Source organism: Nipponia nippon, unplaced genomic scaffold (genome assembly GCF_047370975.1).
Source record: "Nipponia nippon isolate SJK-2023a ecotype South Korea unplaced genomic scaffold, ASM4737097v1 scaffold_31, whole genome shotgun sequence".
NCBI classification, from domain to species: Eukaryota; Metazoa; Chordata; class Aves; order Pelecaniformes; family Threskiornithidae; genus Nipponia; species Nipponia nippon.
Genome location: NW_028262349.1, coordinates 2,370,995 through 2,390,332, shown reverse-complemented (window position 1 = coordinate 2,390,332; position 19,338 = coordinate 2,370,995). Strand labels below are relative to the sequence as shown.

Below are 19,338 nucleotides of genomic sequence, written 5' to 3'. Positions count from 1 at the left end.
TAAGGCACCCTAAATATTTTCGGAGATCTTGATGTGTTACTCGATGGTGGCTAACAACAGCAGCATCTGAAAAAGTAGGAAAATTGCAGTGCCATGAGGGGTACCTTAACATCCATTTATAACAATTGGTAAATGAAGTGACAGTGTGGCTTCTAAGGATTTAATTTCTATCTGTTGCAGACAGTTTGAGACAATGTTAGAAAGTGCTTGACGGCTTTCCACTAGCATTGCACAGCAATTATGATCTCGTGCTTTCTCCCCTTGTGCAGAACTACCAGAAAAACAGGAACAACTCTGTGCCATTTACAGTGTCCTTGAACAGCTTCCACAAGCAAATCATAATACCTTGGAGCGACTCATCTTCCACCTGGTCAAGTAATGAGTTTAATTACTTCAATTGGAGAGAAACTCCATATTACTTTAAGTCCCTCTTGGAAGCTTTCTAAAAACTTAAACCCCTTGAGTGTCAGTGTAGGGATTGTGCTGCTGCTTTAGAAAGGAAAGAATTGAAGTTGATAGTTGTGCTTAAAGAGAGACGCATGCTTACTTCTGCCATCCGGTGTGTTTGTATCAAGTCAGGTAAGAACAACTTTGAAGAAAAGATAGATCTGAAAGACTTGGTGAGTCGTCTGAACACCAGGATTTACATGGATGGGTACATAGGGAACTGAGGATGTTAGCGTACTTGGTAGGGACTGCATAAGGATTATAAATGCTTGTACATATGCTAGTCTTGGGAGCAGGGATAAATGGTACTGGTAAAGGGGCTGCTCTTATCCAAGGAATTTGAGAATTTCCTGAGTGGCCCTCTGAACGTAGGGAAAAGGGATTATTAAAGAGGAGGCACTGAATCACCAGAGATACTTTGAGAGACTACCAAACTAGCTTAACCTGGATGGCTTCCTGTTCCTGTTTTTAATGCATGAAACTTTGTCTACTTAGTAGGTGTGAAATAATTTTAAAACACTTCCTTGAACTGCTGTACATACTTGGTACCCTAGAGGCCTCCTTACATGCTGTTTGGGAACTCTGGCAAAGTTTGATCAGATTGCTCGTATTCTAGCAAGGTTTGCTTAAATCTTTTTTTTTCTTTTCTTTCCTGATCATTGAATTTCAGAGTGGCTTTGATAGAAGATGTCAACCGTATGTCACCCAATGCCTTGGCCATTGTTTTTGCTCCATGCCTCTTGCGTTGTCCTGATACCTCTGACCCTTTAACCAGCATGAAGGATGTTTCAAAAACAACCATGTAAGTTTTAGCAGTCTGCTGCAAAGTAGTTCTTTGAAAGACGATGGAAGGCCAGTACTACTGCCTGTGTTTGTTACAACCTTCTTCATATCAAGCTGAGAAACTGAGGGTTAAGAGTTGCTAAATTCTGGCTCTCCTAGTACTGCCAATTTATATGCCCTTCTCTGACTCCTTCCACCTGTCTCAAGTTTACAAAGCATAAAGTAGGATGACTTCTAAGTCTTAAATATCAGGTTTGTATTTTACATCAAGATGCGGGGGGGTGGTGGTGTTGTACATTAATCATATATATTTTGCTGAGATACAAGCCATAATAAACAGTAGGATATAGAATTAAACTGTCTCCTGCCTACTTGGAACCCCCTGATAATTTCTTTGTGTTGTTCCTCGAATTGAAGAAGGTTCTGTCCTTGATCCTCTTTGTTCTCCTCACCCTCCAGCAGCTCTGGCTCCCTGAATGCCCCTCGCCATCCTCACTGCACGGCTGGCCTTGCATCTGCCTCCAGTGAAAACAGTTTGAAAAATGACAGCTTTTTGTAACTTCTTACTCACCCATGGGGCCATAGAGGTGGAAAAGGGCGGTTGCAGGCTCGTTCTGTGTCTACCAGTCTGTGCCAGCCCAGGGAAGACAGGTAGAAGAAGCAGAAGCAGTTAGCAGCCATGCTAATGTCTGTTTGCTTACCACTGTTGTGTACAGTCAGCATGAGAGGCTCAGGTTATCCCAGGAAGATGTGCCATTACCTTCAACAGTCTGTCCTGTTTTACTTGCATGCCGTGTGTGTGTGTCAGTCAGTGTCAAACATCCCCAAGCCAGGAGTCATCCCGCCATAGTTGTCCCCAGAGCTTTTATAGTATGAGGCTGCTCAATAACCTCTTCCCTTTTGTCCAGGTGTGTAGAGATGCTCATAAAGGAACAGATAAGGAAGTACAAGATAAAAATGGATGAAATAAATCAGCTGGAAGCAGCAGAGAGCATTGCTTTTCGACGACTCTCATTGCTTCGGCAGAATACGGTAAGTGTTGAAATAAACCACAGAACCACACCATCCAGCAGAAAGCATCCCACCAGTTTCTTGGGAAGGGACATGCTACTTATTTATCCTGTCCATCCCATTCAGTAAGTCAAAGATCAATTGCAAGATATGAAGAAAAGGGGTTTGGACTTGCCCAAAGCTGTAGGTGGGAGCTAAATACACAGCTGCACTGGAGTCTGTCTGATAAATGAAGGGCACAGGGGTGGGGATCCGCTCTTGTAGCGGTCAAAATCTATTCCCATATAATTCGATCAGTAGAACTAAGATTGCTGAGCCTCTTACATGGCAAAAGAGTTCCTTCACTCCAGAGATGGATGGTGAACAAAAATATGCTGTGTTCTATTAGGGCAAATACACTTTCTTTTGTTTTTGTTGTACTGATTAAACCAAACCAAACTCTGTCTGATCAGAAGCCGCACATAGTGAATTTGATTTTCATCTCTCTCTAGCTCTGGCCTGTAAAACTTGGGTTTTCTTCCCCTTATGAGGGGATGCTGGTATGTATACTGCCTGTGTTAACAGTGCATGGGTTTTTTCTTACGGTGCTATTGCATGACTAAAATACTACATCTGTTGTAACTTAGTTTTAAATACCCTTGAACAATCGAGACTGCATGTATCGGTGCAACTTTCTCCCCAGACTGCATGCAGTGCTGCTGACCTGTTCTGTCATGACTGGTATTTTATAGACATTCTGAACATACCTTGTATTGGATGTTATAATATTACTTACAGGTGACTACTAAAACTAAGCTGAGGCTGGCAAATCAAATTACTATGCTTCAAAAAGGTAACAAAACCCCAGAAATGAGGTGAATAGAAAAATTTCTATTACCTTTTGAAACATTTGTATGGATAACTAACAGCTCTTCATCAATTCCATCAGCCCTTCATTTGGCCTACTGATTTGTCTTCCACCTTGTGCCTAACTAGGAAACCGTCGAGACTTGTGTAGCTTCTTGTGACTGAGAAGTGTTATGCATAAATTTGTCTTGCAGAGTAAAAGCTCACAGGTCAAAGGAAATGACAGTGGCAACTCAGAACTGGACTCCCTGCATGAAGAAGAGGAAGTTTCTGAAGCTGATAACCGGGAAAAAGAGATTCTCATTGATCGCATACAGTCAATAAAAGAAGAAAAGTAAGTCACAGCTTTGAAAACCCCTTATCTCCGTAGGTCATGCTCTTTGCAGTTGGAGGTAATACAGATCGTAAAGCAGTATGCTTTTCATCCAGAATAATCTAGTTAGTTGTGTTCTGTAGGCCTTTATGAAGGTGAAAAGGAAAATGCAGAGAAAATACCATGAGAATTTATATTGAATGACTACATGCAGGAAGGTTTACCTCTGAATACAAGCTCCGTAAAGGTGCTCGTATCAGAGACATTGTCTTTCCAGAGTGCTACGATCTCTGTTTTGATGTAGGGAGGATATAACTTACCGGTTACCTGAGCTTGATCAGCGAGGCTCTGATGAGGAAAATGTAGACTCCGAGACCTCAGCAAGCACAGAGAGCCTGCTTGAAGATAGAACAGGACGGATGGATACCGAAGGTCAGTATTAAGGTAGTGTGTCTTTTTATTCTATATCTTTCCCTGCATACAGCCAGGTGACCAGATGTTGTCTGGTCACAGTTGCTTGTATCAAGTTACATTTTTATGCATGCTTTCAGTATCTAAGTATCTTGTTTCTTTAAAGCAATTATTGGATTACACTGCCGTGCTCAGAGCTCCAGCATGCCTGCCAAAGACATTTGCAAAGTGCCTTCTCTTTTGCAAACCTCTTCAAATTCTTCCTCTGCATCCCTGGCTTCAAGACACAGATTATCTTTAACACTGTCCAGGATTAAAGTGCCCCGTCGAACTCCAGTGATGCCAACAGCAAATATAAAACTTCCTCCTGGGATTTTCAAATGTACCGAATCCCAGGACAGGGTTTCAGCTAACGAAGAGTCTCAAATAATGGTGAGACGAAGGGAGCAGCCAGCGAGGCGAACTGATAAAATCCACTCTGTATACATTGCACAAGGGTCTGCAATGGCCCACGCTCAGGAACTCTTGGATGAATACGAACCCACAGCAAAAGTAAAACGGAGGTTTTCGGACCCTTACTCTCACATTCCCTGTATAGAGAAGTGAAATACTTAAGCTGTCTGGACTTTTTTTGAAGTTGACTGCAGCTTTGGCTTTAACCCTTTGAAGGCTGTGAACTTGTTCATGTTCTTCTAATGCTGGCAAGGCAGCCTGGAAATGTACAGTACTGTAAGGGTTAAGCAAGGTTGTTAAGACAAATATTCTTCACTTTTAATTTAAAACCCTGCAAAGAAAGTAGAACATAAATGTAAAATGCATGGGTTGAGTGTACGGGAAGAAAAAAAGTCCCATGATTCTGCTGCCGTGCCTTTTTCCATTTGCCTTACCATGGACTCTAATAGGACCAATAGTGAGTTTGGGTTAATGTGTGTTGCCTGAATTTGTTTACGGTTTTGTGACAACTTTGTGTGGTTTACAGAATTGTCGATGTTGTAATGGCCTTAACTGAGACAAAAATATATAAAAACATTTATTAATATGTTGCACTTTTTTAAAATACATGTGTTAGTTTATCAATGTCTTGTCTAATGAACAATTTCTTCCGAAGGAAGCCTTTGATCGGAATCGTGTATCTTTGTCAGTACTTCATAAAGCATTGGGAAAGCTCTCTGCACAGAGGGAGCACTAACGGCAAGCCCCGGCTGTCACCTCGGAGCATTTTGGTGCTCTCGGAGCAAACGCGCAGCCCAGCGCGGAGCCGTAGCGCTGGATGCTGGCGCTGTGCGGAGCTGCCTCGTCCTCCCCACGCTTCCCATCTGTGCCGTGAAACCCCTGAGGCCGAGGTGCGGTCATACAGAAAACGTTGTGAAGCAGCGGGCTGTGCACCAGCCCTTCGGGGAATTCTGAAATCCCGGGTCTGTCAGCCCGGCTCCATGTTGAAGTGAGGGAAGAGCACAGCTCGGGCGCTCTCAGCCGCTGCCTCCGGGGCTCTGGCGATGCCACCACAGCACTGCCACAGCGGCCCCGAGCAGCAGCCACCTCTGTGGCCGCGTGTGGCGTTTTCTCGTTTGGTTTTGGAGGGGTTTTTTTTAAATAAAACGCCGCTCTGGAGCGCTGCACGGTAAAGCCTCACCCGCCCTCCCGCCCCTCCCTGCGCTCCGCCCCAAGATGGCGCCCGCCTCCCGGAAGTGACCTTGAGGCAGCTTCCGGTGGCCACCGTCCGCCATGGCCGCGACGCGGCTGGAGCTGAACCTGATGCGGCTCTTGAGCCGGTGCGAGGCGCTGGCGGCGGAGCGGCGGGACCCCGAGGAGTGGCGGCTGGAGAAGGTGAGGCGCCACCCGCCCTTCCGGGGACGGCGCTCCGCGGGGGGAGACCGGCCGGGAAAAGCGCGCGGCGCGGGAGCCTCCTTCCGCCCCCCCCCCCCCGTCCCCGCAGCAGCGCGGTTCGGCTCCTGCAAATAAATGGCGGCAGTGAGTGCTGTGGAGTGTTTAAACTCCAACCTCGCTCTCCGCCGTGCAGCAGCCTCTGCCAGACAGAATATTTCTCCTTCATGCTGTCGCTTAAAGGCTTTTTTCTCCTCAGTATGTGGCCGCTCTTGAAGACATGCTCCGGGAGCTGAAGAAGCAGTCCAGGTGAGGCGCTCTGTGAAATCCTGGGGCGGGCGGCTGTCTCCTTTGCTTTCGTTACCCTCTCACCTGTGAGACAGACCTAGCCCACCAACACCGCAGCAGTGCATACGCTTCCCTGGGGAAATACCTGTCGGTGAGGGAGAAACCGCGCCTGCAAAGCAGCGACGGCGCAGCCCTGCGAGGAGCTGTGCAGCTCTGTGTGTTCCCAGACACATTGCCCTGCAGGTCGGCCTTGGCCCGCGTCCCGCCGGCATGCTGTGCCCGAGCTGCCCGTGCCTTGGAAAAGGTGATTTGCAGGGGTTTGCAAGCATGTTCCCAGCCTTGAGGCTGCTTCTGTTAGACGATACTTCTTTGAAGAACCATGTGTTGGGTTTTTTTATTTTATTTGGAAAGTTACCTGAACAATACAAAAAAGGCTGATAACTTCTGGTTTTCATATTATTATTTTTCAATTCTAATAGCAAGCCAGCTCCAGAACTGCTGAATGAATACTCTCGCAAAGTGGACTTCCTAAAGGGACTTTTAGAAGCTGAAAAATTGGTAAGGTTTACTAGCTCAGCTTGAAAAGACTTAAGTATTCTCTACTTATGTTTACCTTATTGCCTGGTTCCTATATTTGCCTTTATCTTATGTCTCAAAATAACGCTTGTTAAAATCTTGCCAGGCAGCCCTTGTAAAAACATGAATAAATATATCAGATTTTCATATTTTGTTAAAAGGGGGTATTGTATGAAATCTGAAACGTCTTTCCTCCTTTTCGAAAGTGAAGTACATCTTGCCTACATCCTTCTTACTTTGATGTGAGATACAGGGGCAGGTACTGTCCTTTAGGCCTAACACCTCTTTTGGATGGTACTACGTGCACCTGGAGAGCTATGAAATGCCAATAAGCTGTACCGCAATTAGTGCAGGTGCAGTCAGTGCCGTTGTTCAGACTGACTTCCCTGTTCTGTGGGAAGCAGCTGTGGAAGTGCTCCCTGCATCCTTGTTGGTCGCACATCCAGGTGGTCTCATGCTGCAGAATGTGGTTTTCATGATTTTTCTTTGCTTCTTCCTATTCACAGTCTTCGTCAACTGAAAAGGCCCTGGCAAATCAGTTCTTGGCCCCTGGACGTACCCCTACAACAACCAAAGAGAGAACCCCAGCTACTAAAACAGTTCATCTGCAGACAAAGGCTCGCTGCACAGGCAAGATGAGGAGTGAGCTTCTTGGTACAGTATGTTTTGGTGCTACTGCTTCTTTACTGCTAGTTTATAGATTGTCTTCTGTTGCATTGAGCTGCCTTTGGTGGCTGTGCCTCAGATGCGTCCATTTTTCTAGTTTGGATAGTTTAAATACTGGGCACAGACACTGTGCTAGGCCTGGAGAACTGTCTTTTATCACTGGCCCTTTGTAATCTTTTCTTTTGTTTCTCTTTCTGCCTCCCAGGATCCCTTGGCTATCGATGGTAAGTTTAATCTGTTGTTTTCTCTAACTTTAGTTAACCTGAGTCTTACAGGGAGAGAAAGAGGAAGGTCAGGTATTAGAGATTGGTCAAAGTGCCCTTTTAATTTAGTGGCTCACTTTTCAAGATAGGAGATTTAAGAGACAAACAAAACCAAAACCCCTAACAGATGACAGCCTAAGTGCTGTTATTAGTATGGTTGTAGGGACTTGCAAGAACCTATTTTTCTAGAATTCGTACAGGAACAGACATTCTAATTATAGAATTAGCAAGGACAATTTACCTTTATTGTGCTCCTGTTCTCTTCTGCTCTGAGCAAGTCATGTGATTTTAGGTACTTAGAAGAGGTGTTGTTCAATTCCTCTTAAATATACAGCCATGTTATTCATAGAAGGAACTGATAGGAATTAATTTGTGGTTTCTATAGCTACTGTTACAGTGGCTGGAGCTAGGCCAATCTAACGTGTCTTGAAAGAGAACACGAAGACACACGGGCTTAAACCATGCCCTCAGGGATATGAGTCATCTGTTTTTCCTCTCCACCATACGTTTGATGTTAATGTGTTGTCTTTTCCCAGTGGAAAGCAGGTAGGCATTTGAAATCCATATTCCCTGGGGTAGAGGACCAAGTAGGATTTGGACATCTGAAAATCCCTTACAGAAAATTTGTTTCTTCAGCCTATGATTGCATGGGAATCTATAACATGCTAAAATGCAAATTTAACTCTTTTTCCAGGTTCTGAGGAGTTAAACATAAGGAAGCGGAAGTAAGTGAAAATTTCTCATTCTGATGCTCAGTGTTCTGGGAACTGCTTTCCCAGTGACCTTTAAATCACAGCTGTACTTCCATTTGGGTGAAGTGCCTGCTGGCAGAAACCTACATATAATGACTTCAGCTGATTTAACTGTTCTTTTGTCTTGTCAGAGTTGCAGAGTCTGGGGAGATCTTGGGAGATCAGCCCCCAGGGAGGTACAAATACCAATTTATTTTTTCCTTATCCCTTTGCAGAGGCCTTGCATCTGATGAGAAGCAGTCAGCGGTCGAGCTGGATGCTGTGTTACAGCACCATCAGGATATGCAGGAGAAGTTAGCTGAAGAAATGCTAAGTTTGGCTCGCAGTCTCAAAAACAACACTCTGGCTGCGCAGAATGTGATAAAACAAGATAACCAGGTAGCGCATGTTAAAGTACTAACCTCTCAGTTTTGCAACCCAGAAGGTTAAAGCGCTAATATGTTAAATACTGCACCTATAACTTGATTCCAGGTGAGATTAGAGTGGGGAGATTTGGAGGCAATAGCTGTCTGCTTCTGTAGTGCAATGGACCCTTTCCTCTGTTGGAAGAAATAGTGGTCAAAACGTTCAAATCCGAGCTTGAAACAATTTGTTCTCTTTGTTCCCCAGACGCTATCGCATTCTCTCAGGATGGCAGACCAGAACTTTGAGAAGCTCAAGGATGAATCTGACCGCCTTGAACAGCATGCAAAGAAATCAGTCAACTGGCTGTTATGGATAATGTTAATTGTAGTTTGTTTTATATTCATCAGCATGATTCTCTTTATCAGGATTTTCCCCAAACTAAAATGATTTTTTTTTTTTTTTTTAATTTAAAACTGCCAGAAGCGCAGCTGGAAAGCTCAGCGGTATGGTAACTGTCAGCAATCAATGTCTTTGCCACCTATTATGTCCTTAAAGAGGCTGTCCAAGGCCTACCCTTGCATCCCTTTCTTGTGCAATCACTGGATTCAGTGAAGGGTTTCATGGGGAAGGCTTTCTACACTTGGATACTTTGTTACTTTTTTTTAATTAGTGAATATTGTTGCCTTTTGAGGGGAGAACTGGGATAAAGATGGCAATTTACGCTGAGCTGCTCCCAAGTTCTGTAGTGGATAGATAGAGCCCTGTTTTTAATGTGGCTGTGGCAAACGTTACAGCTCCTGAAAGGCATTTACTCAATACAAATATAAGTAACAGCTGAAGTCTTAACAATTTTTCCTGTCTTTACAGCTTTACTGTACTGAAGTAGGACCTTGCTGCCAACAGGATATTTAATGACAAAGTTTTGTACACGCACAGCTGTAGGGTGTAGGAAGAGAACGCTGCCAGTGAGTTGCTTGCCTGTCTCAGATTCAGAGAGTATCAACAGGTAAAACTATTCTCAGGCTCACCTTTTTCCCCGATGGGTATTTGGGACCTTGGACTTTGCAATCTTCTTCAGTTTAGACTTACTATAGAATGGCTGAAGTTGCTTGCTGTTGCAATGTTTGCTTCCCTTTTTGTATGCGCAAACATTCTCACTTACTCTGCCTGCTATGTTGATGCTCTTGCATCAAGAAAGCACTGTGACCCTGGCACTGCCGAATTGTGCACACAGTGCTCTCCGTATGGTATAGACCTCACCTGTACAAACACTTTTTCACTGTAAGATGAGGGCAAAGGAAGCTGGTGTCTTAGAGACAGAAATAATAATTAAAAAAATTCAGCGTTTACCTTTTGAGACAAGTTATTCTGGTCAAGAGTGTTTGTGTCAAACTTGTATTCTGAAGAGGTCACTACAATAAAGCAGAGATGAAATAAACTAGAATTAATATTTTTAAAACATGGCTACTGCTAGAAAAATTTAGAGCCTGCAGTAAAGCAAGGTTTGTTGTGACAATGTAAGAGCCATTTCTGAGTGCTTGCGATAAGCTAAAAGCAAGCATTCTGCATCTGTGCTGTCGCTTCTGGAGTGTTGGTGTTTAGGCGTGTACGTTTTCACGTTGAGGAAGCGAGGAGCAGCAGGTGACCCCCCGGTGTTGTTCTGCCGTTCCTGTTGCTGGCCTGAGCCGCTAGATGGGGCGTTCTGGGCCTGTCTGGTCTCCGCAGCAGCCCTGGGCGAGAGGAAGGGGGGGGAAGAGCTGCTTGTCACAACAGTTGAGTTCTTACGAAAATCCGACTGCTGCTTTGAACGCATCCCAGAGTAGCAGGCTCTGTTTCAGAATTGTTCTTTGTTCTTTACAAAAACAGCTGTGTTAATGAAGAGAGTTAACATTTTTTACATAAAGTATTTTTGTTCGTTTAACGGGATGTTTGCAACTTAGCATGCCATTCACTTTATGGATTATCAAATGAGTGATTATACTAGGAAGTACAGCTGCTGCTTCTAGCTATTCCTCTCTGCAATATGCTCGTTCTCTTCGAGCAAACTTGTTACTTACCTTGAACTTTATAGAAATTTATAGTTGTAGCAATCCATTTATGGACATTTCTACTTTTACCAGAAGTTTTTCTTCAACTGTAATGTTTGACATTTCACTGTTGCTTCGTTAGTGAATGCTGTGTCACCAAATTATTTTTTAATTCTAATTGTTTACTACTTTCCCTGCGGGCATTTCAGCGCTGAGCTCTTCTCTGAGAGCAGAGGCTGAATGTAGCGCTGGAATGTTGTTTTGTGTGTGAGATACTGGAATGATACAACATTAATGCTTCATTGTCTATAACATTTTCCCCTTTATTACTTGAAATAATTTTTTTTTCCAGCTTGCAAAAGGCTTGGTGCATCATTGCAGACAAGTTTTTAAAGCTGAATTTTGCTATCAGCCATGTGTTGGCTATAACTTTTTGGCACTTAGAAGTTTAATTGGAAAGACCTGGAAGGGAGCTACTAGTGATAGCTTGCCCCCAAGAAAATATCCACCCCTCCAAGTCAACAGCAATTCCTTTACAAAGAAGCCAGCTAGGAAACCAGTTCAGAAACACGTGCTATTTAACTTTTGACCGCTGACATTTCATGGGTGTTTGTTATTTCGAAGGATGAACTGCCAGAACTGAGACTGAATCCTGTAACTACTAACACCTTTTGTGATATCTCACATGACCGTTGAGCATAGTGCCTCCAGCGCTGCACTGAGCTTCTGGTTACCTCTGGCCCGGTGGAAGAATGTTACCTTCTGCCCTGGCAAACCAAACGGATGAATTCCCTCAGTGGCCAGCAATCTCCCTGCACACAATGGCTGTTTTGTCAATTGGTGGTTGCAGTCTTTGCTTTTCTTGAGTTCATTTAGTAATTACAGTCATTCAAAAACACTTTGAAGATCGGTGCCAGTAGTATTTAGAATAAACAATCACTCAAGGCTTTGTGAGATTTCATAGATGGAGTGACAGTTCTTATTTTTGACTAACGTATGGGTGGTGGTGGTTGTACGATCTGCTACTTTGGCCCTCAGCTCCGTTTCATAGCATGGGGCTCTGATGTGCTGCTCTCTACAGAATAATGTCATATATAGAAATAGCTTTCTGTGAGAGTTGCAAACATTGTGAAGTGACAATTGCTTAACTTTCCCAAAAGCTTGGGAAATCCAGATGGAGAGATGTTTATCAGGCACAGGGCTGGGCCTTGGTTGGCTTCTTGGCAGACTACCTACTTTCAGACAGCAAGTAAAAAAAAAAAATAAAAAATCTTTTGGAGACTTGGGTCATGTCAGGCCAGTGAATGCACCGTTTCCAAGCCTGGCAGCAACAGTAACTCTGGGTCAGTCTGAGCTTTTCTGGCAAATGCGCTCGGTGACAGAGACTCCTTATAATACTTAATGTTTAAGCGCAATCACAGCTAGATCTGATGTTTTGGAAGGATTTTTACAGTAGGTAGGCTGTCAGTAAGGACACGAGAATGGCAGGAGCAGAACACTGTATACAATGGCTCCTGTGGCTGGGTAATCTCAGCTTGTTTTGGGCATACGTTCCCCAGGCTTGGCTTTACAGAGCCTCTGTGTATCAGACTTGATAGGCTGTGAGCAGCTTTCTAAAATGGGCAGCTGTTTTGCCAAAAGGGGTTATCTTGTAAAAGGGTGAAAACGAAGGAGTGGACAGGCCGGGGTTCTGCTCCTGACTGTTCACCTTGTGATACCAGGCAAGTCACCTCCATTCTCATCGTCTCTGCTGTAAACCTGACATGAAACCTGAGAATCAAAGCCTTATGATTAATAGTTACAGGCATGAAAAAAATTTTAACCATGATAACATAGCAAATAGGAGCAGAAAATAATAATCAAATGTCCTGGTCTACAGCAGAGTGCTGATGCCGTTCCGGAGTCACACAGCCCAGCGCAGGGCTGGCTGGTAGCTCTTGTCCTCATCTGCCACATTGCGGAGGCTCGGTGTGCGCTCTCCGTGTGTTCCTGCTGAACAAGAGTGACATTAAAACCTGACTTAGCTAAATCAATACCACCTGTCACATGACACCGCCGTGACATTTCTGGCATGAGCACTACCTCCTAATAGGAGATGGAAGTGGGAAGCAGCAGCAGCTAGTGAATAATGGATTAGATATGCCTGATTTGTAACATTTACAAAGAAAGGGCGTGTCTCCTAGCTACAGAACAAACTGGTTATCAAAACGGGAACTAGAAGTTCTGTGTTGTCCAAAATACAAAATGTGAGATAAAACAGTTACGGTCTGCTGAACTGCCCTGTGCTGCCCAGAGGGCTGTCCCTCCAAATTTGACTCTGGATCAGCAAAAACATGCATTAGCGTAAAGAAAGAAAAAAGAGACAAAGAAGGGGGGTTAGGGGTGGTGAGCTGCAGATTAGAACCGGTGGAGCCAGTTGGTCGCCTGGAGCCCGGCATGCCCATACTATGTGTTCGAGGGTGACGCTGCTGCAGCCGCTAACTCACGTGTGGCTGCTGATAGGGAACAGCATGCCTGGCAGCAGCGGAGTAGGTTGTGCAAACTGGATGTGGGGTTGGCTTAGGTGTACTGTGAGAAGCTGTAGGAAAGAATGGTGGCTGAGGAGGCTGGAGGGGACTGAAGGCCAGATATAGATCTGTCTGGCTGTTTCGCAGCTGGGCCCCGCGTGCTAGACACAGGTGGGGAATGCCGACTGTCGTGTGGTTTTCGTAGCAATGCAGAAAAATCTAGGTTCTTTTGAGTTGAAAAGTTTGATGCTGAATTAGAACAAAAATGTTCTGACGAGGAACAGAAAGTAAGTCCGATATTGTGTCTGACATCCAAAAATCAAACTGAGCAAAACCAGAAACTGGACAAAAAAAGATAAAACAAGGCAGCACTGCAGTAAGCCATGGAGAGCTGTGATTTCCTTTGCATCCTTCATCTCCAGTTTCTTTGAACCGCATGTGGCAAGGAGATGCCCTCTGCCATTTTCACCTTGGGCAAAGGTTATATTGGTAATGTAACAATAGAATTCTCCAGAAGGATCTGACAGTGTTTCCTGTTTCAACAGTAAAAAAAGAAAAGGGACTTCTGTCCTTAGCACGTAAAGTGACCGGATCTTCATCCTCTGAGCTTTCTCCCATCGAGAAGAGAGCAGTCACTTATCGGATTTGGTGTGGACGGAAGGAAGGGTAAGAAAGGAACTTTGTCAATCTGTGACGTGAAATATTTTATATTAAGAGATTTGGCAAATGGTTCTGTGTGACTCCAAACAGGATGAGATAAATTTTCCAAGGTCAGCTCGGCTTTAGGTCTAGTCACTGAGAAGTCAATTCTGTAACCTTTACAGCGACATCCTGCCAGCGATGCAGAGACTTAGCTATTGTTGGCTTCGACAGCAACTCTTCTGCATCTTCAAAGGACAGGAGGCTGAATAATGTGCGTACTGCATGGGAGAAACTTGTGAGCAGGAAAGTATGTTTGACAAATCAATAAAAATAGAGCAACCTGAGCGACAGGGTAACTATTCACCCAGGCAGTTGCAACCTGTTGTTAAGAGGCGGCCATACTGAATGGTGGACAAAGCAGAAAGTGAGAATTCCGACTCAGCTGGGCCTTCTGGCTTGCTGTGTGGCTTTGGCTCACTGAACTGGTTTTGTTCTTAAAACAGAATTACTGCCGATGTACCTTCTTGGTGAGTCAGCTGCTCTAAAGCTCCTTTTGGGTGCAAAGCTTTGTGTGCCTTGAATATTCCTGAACTGATTAATTATCATAGAACTTTGCTTTTGTATGGCTAAAAAAAAGCCAAAACCAACCCCAAACGCACCCAAACGCAGACCTCTGCATCTGTGTTTGGTTTCAGTGTATATTTCATGAGGGAAAGATGTATTTCTTGAGAGAAAGATATATTTCATTTTCAAGACATGAAGCTTGCAGCAAGCACAGTATCTCGGTGACAGGGAAGCCAAGCTGTGTTCTCTCTCGTGGCAATACAAGGATGTGACTGCGCTCCAAGGGCAGCGTGCAGACGCTGTCGAGTTCAGTGTGTGGCACTGGGCAGCGGGCCCGGGAGATGAGGCTTTGAAGAACTGTACTCCTGGTGCCTAAACAGCTCGGTCTGTCTTAGCTTTGTTAACTTGAGCAGGGGAAAACTACATGAAAATGGTAATAAAACTGGCAGTTTCAGCCCTTTCAGAAGGTAGGGAGTAACATCAAGCTGGTTTACAAAGTCATCTTCTGTACTTGTTCGTGCAAAGGTGGTTCCTCCTCTAGGGATGCTGCTGCCAGGGATGGGCTTCCAAGGACTTCAGTTCCTGGCAGCGTTGATCTGGAGGAGCTGGGATCTGCTTAGGAAGTTGGTACGCTTAGGGTGGATTAGGGTACTTAGGGTGCGCTTAGGAAATGGAGGCGTTTGTAGGGCAGAGCAGTATGACTCCGTGTTTCCAGTCTCATAGAAAAGGAAGCTTGGGACACGGCTCCAGAAAGATTTTTCAGCCCGTGTGGGCTACAATAGATCAGCGCATGGAGAATGCAAAAAACGAGTGCAAGGTTTGGGCCCTGATTTTATTTTTTGGGTGACAATGTATGTCAAAGTCCTTCTTCAGGACTCGAAGCCATGCCCGGTGTGCCATGTAAAAGGAAAATAATCTGAAACAGCTTTGGGCATGATAACAACATGGCCGTAGGCTATTTTAACCTTTATGTTTCTGTAGATTTACATTAATGAGTGAAGGATAAGGGCCTGCATTTTCTCTTTTTTTTTTTTCTTTTTTTTTTTTTTTCCCCAAACAGTGAAGGCCGTTGGTTGGAGGGCACTGACCCTACAGACACTGTGCACCTTTTATAAGGAGGCACTAGACATACAGCTTTAAATTGCTGTTTCTCTGGTTTTTCTGTACCCTTTTAGTCTGTCCCGTGATTCTTGGCAGCTGTGAAGTGACTGCAGAGCAAAGATAAATCCATGGGACAGGTCTTTTTTTGGGATTTCAACAGGAACGAGGCTTTTGATGGGGGCTGTAAATTTACTGCATTATCTTGTGATGTACTGCTTTCATACTGTATAGTACACGGCGCTTTTATTGTGTATTACCTCAGCTGAAATGCCAAAGATGACAAAAACTGAAGTGTGTTTTCATGAAAACACCACAGTGGGGGACCACCATTTGGGATCCAGCTCTGAAAGTACAATAAAAATTTTGTCACATGCATTTTCTAAATAGTTTAAAAAGCAGATCACTGCCTTCCAAATGCACTAAGGATTCTATAGACACAGACAGTAACCTGGCTGATACTTTCTGTACATTTTTATAAATATCCTTTACCTGCTGCAAGTGTACACCGTTCATGTATGTAATAATAGGTAATTTTCTGCATCAAAGAGAAAAAATGTTAAAGGTCGGAAAAAAGAATATTATTTCAAAGTTCCGTACTCGTTTTCCTTGCCTTCCCTGGCAATAGTTACTCAAGAGATTCATTTAAGTAAGCAAGTGACCAAAACAAAAAAAGCATTGGTGGGGTCAAATAGGTGGACACCCTCTATTTCAAGACTCGCTGGATTTATTTTGTTAGGAGGGTTCAGAAATGAACCCCAAAAGTTTGTAAGTGTCACTGTTCGGAGCAGACATTTGTCACTGCTTAGTTATACGTTATTTTAACTAAGCCGTGAAACATCTGTGGAGGGGAGAAAGAAATGTGAATGTTGTCGAAGAAAGGAGTCATATTAAATATATCAGAGTAGTGATTTTAGTGGAGTTTCTTGAATCAGAAATTAGAGAGAGCCTGCAGTGCAGCTATTGGAAAAAAATGAGTAAGCAGGTGCTGGCTTCGTTTCTTAGCGCCCACATTGCTGCTGTTGGTTTATCTGATGGCAAAGCTAGTGTACTGTAGCAGGATGAATATGTAGCAGGGAGTGTATGGGAAAGATGCTGGAAAGATTGCACCCTGATGTTCTTAATCAGTAATTAGAAACTAAAAATAGTATTTTAGGGAAAGATAATAAATCTGTAGCCTTTAATCCTCCTGTGCCAACCTGTAAGCTGATATCATTATTACATGAAAGGCAATAAGAACATCAGTGAGTAAGCAAAAGTAGGGCGCTGTTACAGTCACATTAAAAATTCCACACGGGCCAAGCCCTCCAGATGATGTTTGGCTCTGTCCTATGCAGAGTCTATAGTCATAAAGCAGGTTCATTCGCGAGCAGAGAACACATACTTTTGTTGTTTATTTCCCTTCCTTAACTGTCCTTACTTCCTGAAGGATTCTGAAATGAGTGAGGTTCCGAGTCTCTTCCGCGCTTGTAAGTAGTAGCGTACATTTGAGAAAACGGCAGCAGGAACAGATAGGTGGGGGGAAATTTGTTCCCACGATGGCAGTTGTGACGCACCGACAGGCTGAATCGACGGCCGCTGTGCTGCGCAGACACGCATCTTCTGCTGTAATAATCACAGAGAAAGCATCCCCACTTAAGCGGGGCCTTTCATCTAAGCATTTAAATAGTTTGCAAATGCTAAGATGTCGTTATTGTTACACAAGTACCATCACAGCTACCACTGCTCACGCTCAGGTGCTTTAGTAGAATCAGGCCATCGACCTTACCCCATCCAACTGGGAAACCTCAAAGAGTGAACCATACCAAAAACTGATTTCATAGACCGGTCCTCCTCCCATTCACAACTATGTAATATCCCTGTGACGACTGCAGCAATGCTTGAAAAGGAAAAGTAACACAAAGTATTTAAAATAGTGCGAACTCTCTTAATGCAATTCGGTGTCTAGAAAAAGGAGCCAATGCGAAGTGCCCTGCTGGTAACCGCGGGCCTGCCTAGTGGCCCGTTGTGCAAGCAATGTAATACAAAAGTGAGAACTGATGTAAGCTGAAGATGGCGGAGGAAAGATTTGACAGAAGAATGTCTGTTTACCAAGTATTTTTGCATTAAAAAAAGCTTTATTCCAGCAGTTTATAACCGAATATCTTGTAGAAATGGGTGAAAGCAAGTGAGATAAAATTACTGGAAGTTGCCAGGAAACGTGCTGTCACGGCTTAGCACGACTACGACACAGAGATGATTAAAAAAGGAGAAAAAGGCATCAAATGCTGAATCCCACTGGAAAAAAGAGAACCAGAAATGTGAAGTGGCTCTTTCATACCGAAAACGGTACCGCTCCCCAAACTCCACCGGGACAGCGAGCTGCCCCCTCCCCGCCTCGGGGCGCGGCTGTGGCAGAGCTCCGCAGCTCTACTCTCTCAAAGCTACCGAGGCCCAAAGAGCCCCCTGGGGCAGCGCCCCCTCCAACACCTTCGCCTCCAGCGGGTTTGCAGCAGGCCAAAGCCGGCAGGAATCACCCCGGCCTCCCCCGGCCGCTGTCCCGCCCGCGCCGGGGCCGCCCTCGGCAGGTGGATGCGGCCGCTCCTCCCCCGTCCCGTCCCGTCCCGTCCCCTGCCCGGCTCCGCGCCGCCTCTTGCCGCCGCCCCGCTCCCAGCTGACGGGGGCAGCCCCTTGTTTACTGGCCAGGGAGGCAGCCGCCAGCCCGGCCTGCGCTGGAAGGGGCCGCCGGAGCCGGGGCCGACGCCGAGGGGCAGGGAGGGGCCGGGCGCCCCGCTTCCTGGGCCGGCGGCCGGGCGCTATAAAGGGGGCTGCGGCGCCTCTCCGGGTCTCTCACCGACGATGCGAAGCCGGGCCCGGCCCCCGCGCCCGCCCCGCGGCCTCTGATTCGCCCCCGCCGGGACGCGCCGAGCTGCGGCGGCTCCGACGACGCGGGCATGGGACCGAGAGCGGCGGCGGCGGCGGCGCTGGCCGTGGCCGTGGTGCTGGCGGCCTGGTGCGGCCGGAGCCGCGGGGAGAGTGAGTAGGGGCCGGGGGCGCGGCCTAGGCGGGCGCTGGCGCAGGTGGCGCGGCGGTGGCCCGGGGGGCGGCGGGCCGCGGCCCCGCGCCCTGAGGGGGCGAGGCGGGCGGCGAGGAGCGGAGCGGCCCGGCCCGGCCCGGCCCCGCCGCGTTTACCCTTTGTACCTGCTCGGGGCGAGGGGGCGGCGGCCGCCGCGCCAGGCCGCGCCGCGGGGCCGGCGGCTGGGTCGGGGCCTGCGGCGCCGGGCGCGGGGGAGCGGGGCCCGCAGCCCTGCCGCGGGGAGCGCCTCGGGTCACCTTCATCCCCGGCTTCGGCGTTTTCCGCCCCAAACCGCGGTGGGGCAGAGCGGGCCGTGAGGGAGGGCTCGGCGGCGGCCGAGATTGGAGCTGGGACGGTACCGGGGAGGGCTGCGGCTCCCCCCGGTTCGCCTGAGGATTTACTCACCGGCGCGTCCCGACCCTCCGGGTTCCCTCGCTCGACCGGGGCGGGCAGAGCCGTGCCCGGGGCCGGGGCCGCTCCCGCGGGGCCCGGCCTGGATCAGGTGCGGGGGAGGGCACGGCCCCCTCCCCGGCCCTGCCGCTGGGCAGGGGCCGCGCTCCTCCGCCGGTTTCAGAACCGGCTCCGGTTTCAGAAGGGTTTTGGCGTGGCAAGGCGCGGCGGTGGGAGGTTTTGTCTTTAACCGCAGGAGCAGTTTGGGGTAGCCTTTCAAATCCGCAGGTATTAAAGGGGGAGGAAGCCCGGAGGTGGGGATCGGTGGTTAAGCAGGGTCCTGTAAAATACAAGACGGGTATAAGGATGTTGTGTCGAAGGCAGCAGACTTGTTAAATCCCTGGCTGACGCGAGTTTAAGCCTTAGGAGCTGTTTTGATGGGTTACGTTAAATAAACTTGCTTCGGAGATTCTTCTAGTTAGAGGGTTTAATTTTGGATGATGTTTGCAGGAGGTTGTCTTAATAAAATG

The 19,338-nt window shown here is 46.5% G+C and overlaps 3 protein-coding genes across 18 annotated transcripts in view; all 3 read left to right on the top strand.

Annotated features, from left to right (window-relative positions):
- MYO9B (myosin IXB) overlaps nucleotides 1-4,888 on the top strand; it is a 44,919-nt gene extending 40,031 nt beyond the window's left edge. For 6 of the 11 annotated variants that reach the window (XM_087769753.1, XM_087769754.1, XM_087769747.1 and 3 more), the window contains 7 exons: nucleotides 270-375; nucleotides 1,118-1,249; nucleotides 2,139-2,262; nucleotides 2,733-2,780; nucleotides 3,282-3,421; nucleotides 3,705-3,832; nucleotides 3,978-4,888. In XM_087769753.1, the coding sequence (XP_087625879.1) occupies nucleotides 270-375; nucleotides 1,118-1,249; nucleotides 2,139-2,262; nucleotides 2,733-2,780; nucleotides 3,282-3,421; nucleotides 3,705-3,832; nucleotides 3,978-4,417 (1,118 nt within the window). In that variant the 3' untranslated portion in view covers nucleotides 4,418-4,888. The other 5 variants (XM_087769759.1, XM_087769756.1, XM_087769755.1 and 2 more) reach the window with 3 other exon arrangements.
- A 611-nt stretch (nucleotides 4,889-5,499) lies between these two features.
- Nucleotides 5,500-9,874, top strand: USE1 (unconventional SNARE in the ER 1). Of its 2 annotated transcripts, XM_087769686.1 has the most exons (9): nucleotides 5,500-5,638; nucleotides 5,895-5,944; nucleotides 6,403-6,481; nucleotides 7,006-7,158; nucleotides 7,371-7,389; nucleotides 8,123-8,153; nucleotides 8,396-8,558; nucleotides 8,790-8,902; nucleotides 9,393-9,874. In XM_087769686.1, exons 1-9 carry the CDS (start codon nucleotides 5,537-5,539, stop codon nucleotides 9,409-9,411), a joined length of 729 nt encoding a protein of 242 aa, XP_087625812.1. In that variant the 5' UTR covers nucleotides 5,500-5,536; the 3' UTR covers nucleotides 9,412-9,874. The 2 variants fall into 2 exon arrangements, with proteins under 2 accessions (XP_087625812.1, XP_087625810.1); XM_087769684.1 differs by having other exon boundaries at nucleotides 8,790-9,874.
- INSR (insulin receptor) overlaps nucleotides 9,393-19,338 on the top strand; it is a 66,946-nt gene continuing 57,000 nt past the window's right edge. For 2 of the 5 annotated variants that reach the window (XR_015707371.1, XM_087769679.1), the window contains exon 1: nucleotides 16,966-18,378. Coding sequence is in view for 1 of the 5 variants with exons in the window: in XM_087769679.1 (XP_087625805.1) it covers nucleotides 18,297-18,378 (82 nt within the window). In the remaining 4 variants the exon portion in view is untranslated. Of the gene's footprint in view, nucleotides 9,532-13,608; nucleotides 13,726-16,965; nucleotides 18,379-19,338 lie in introns of those variants that run through there. The other 3 variants (XM_087769682.1, XM_087769683.1, XM_087769681.1) reach the window with 3 other exon arrangements.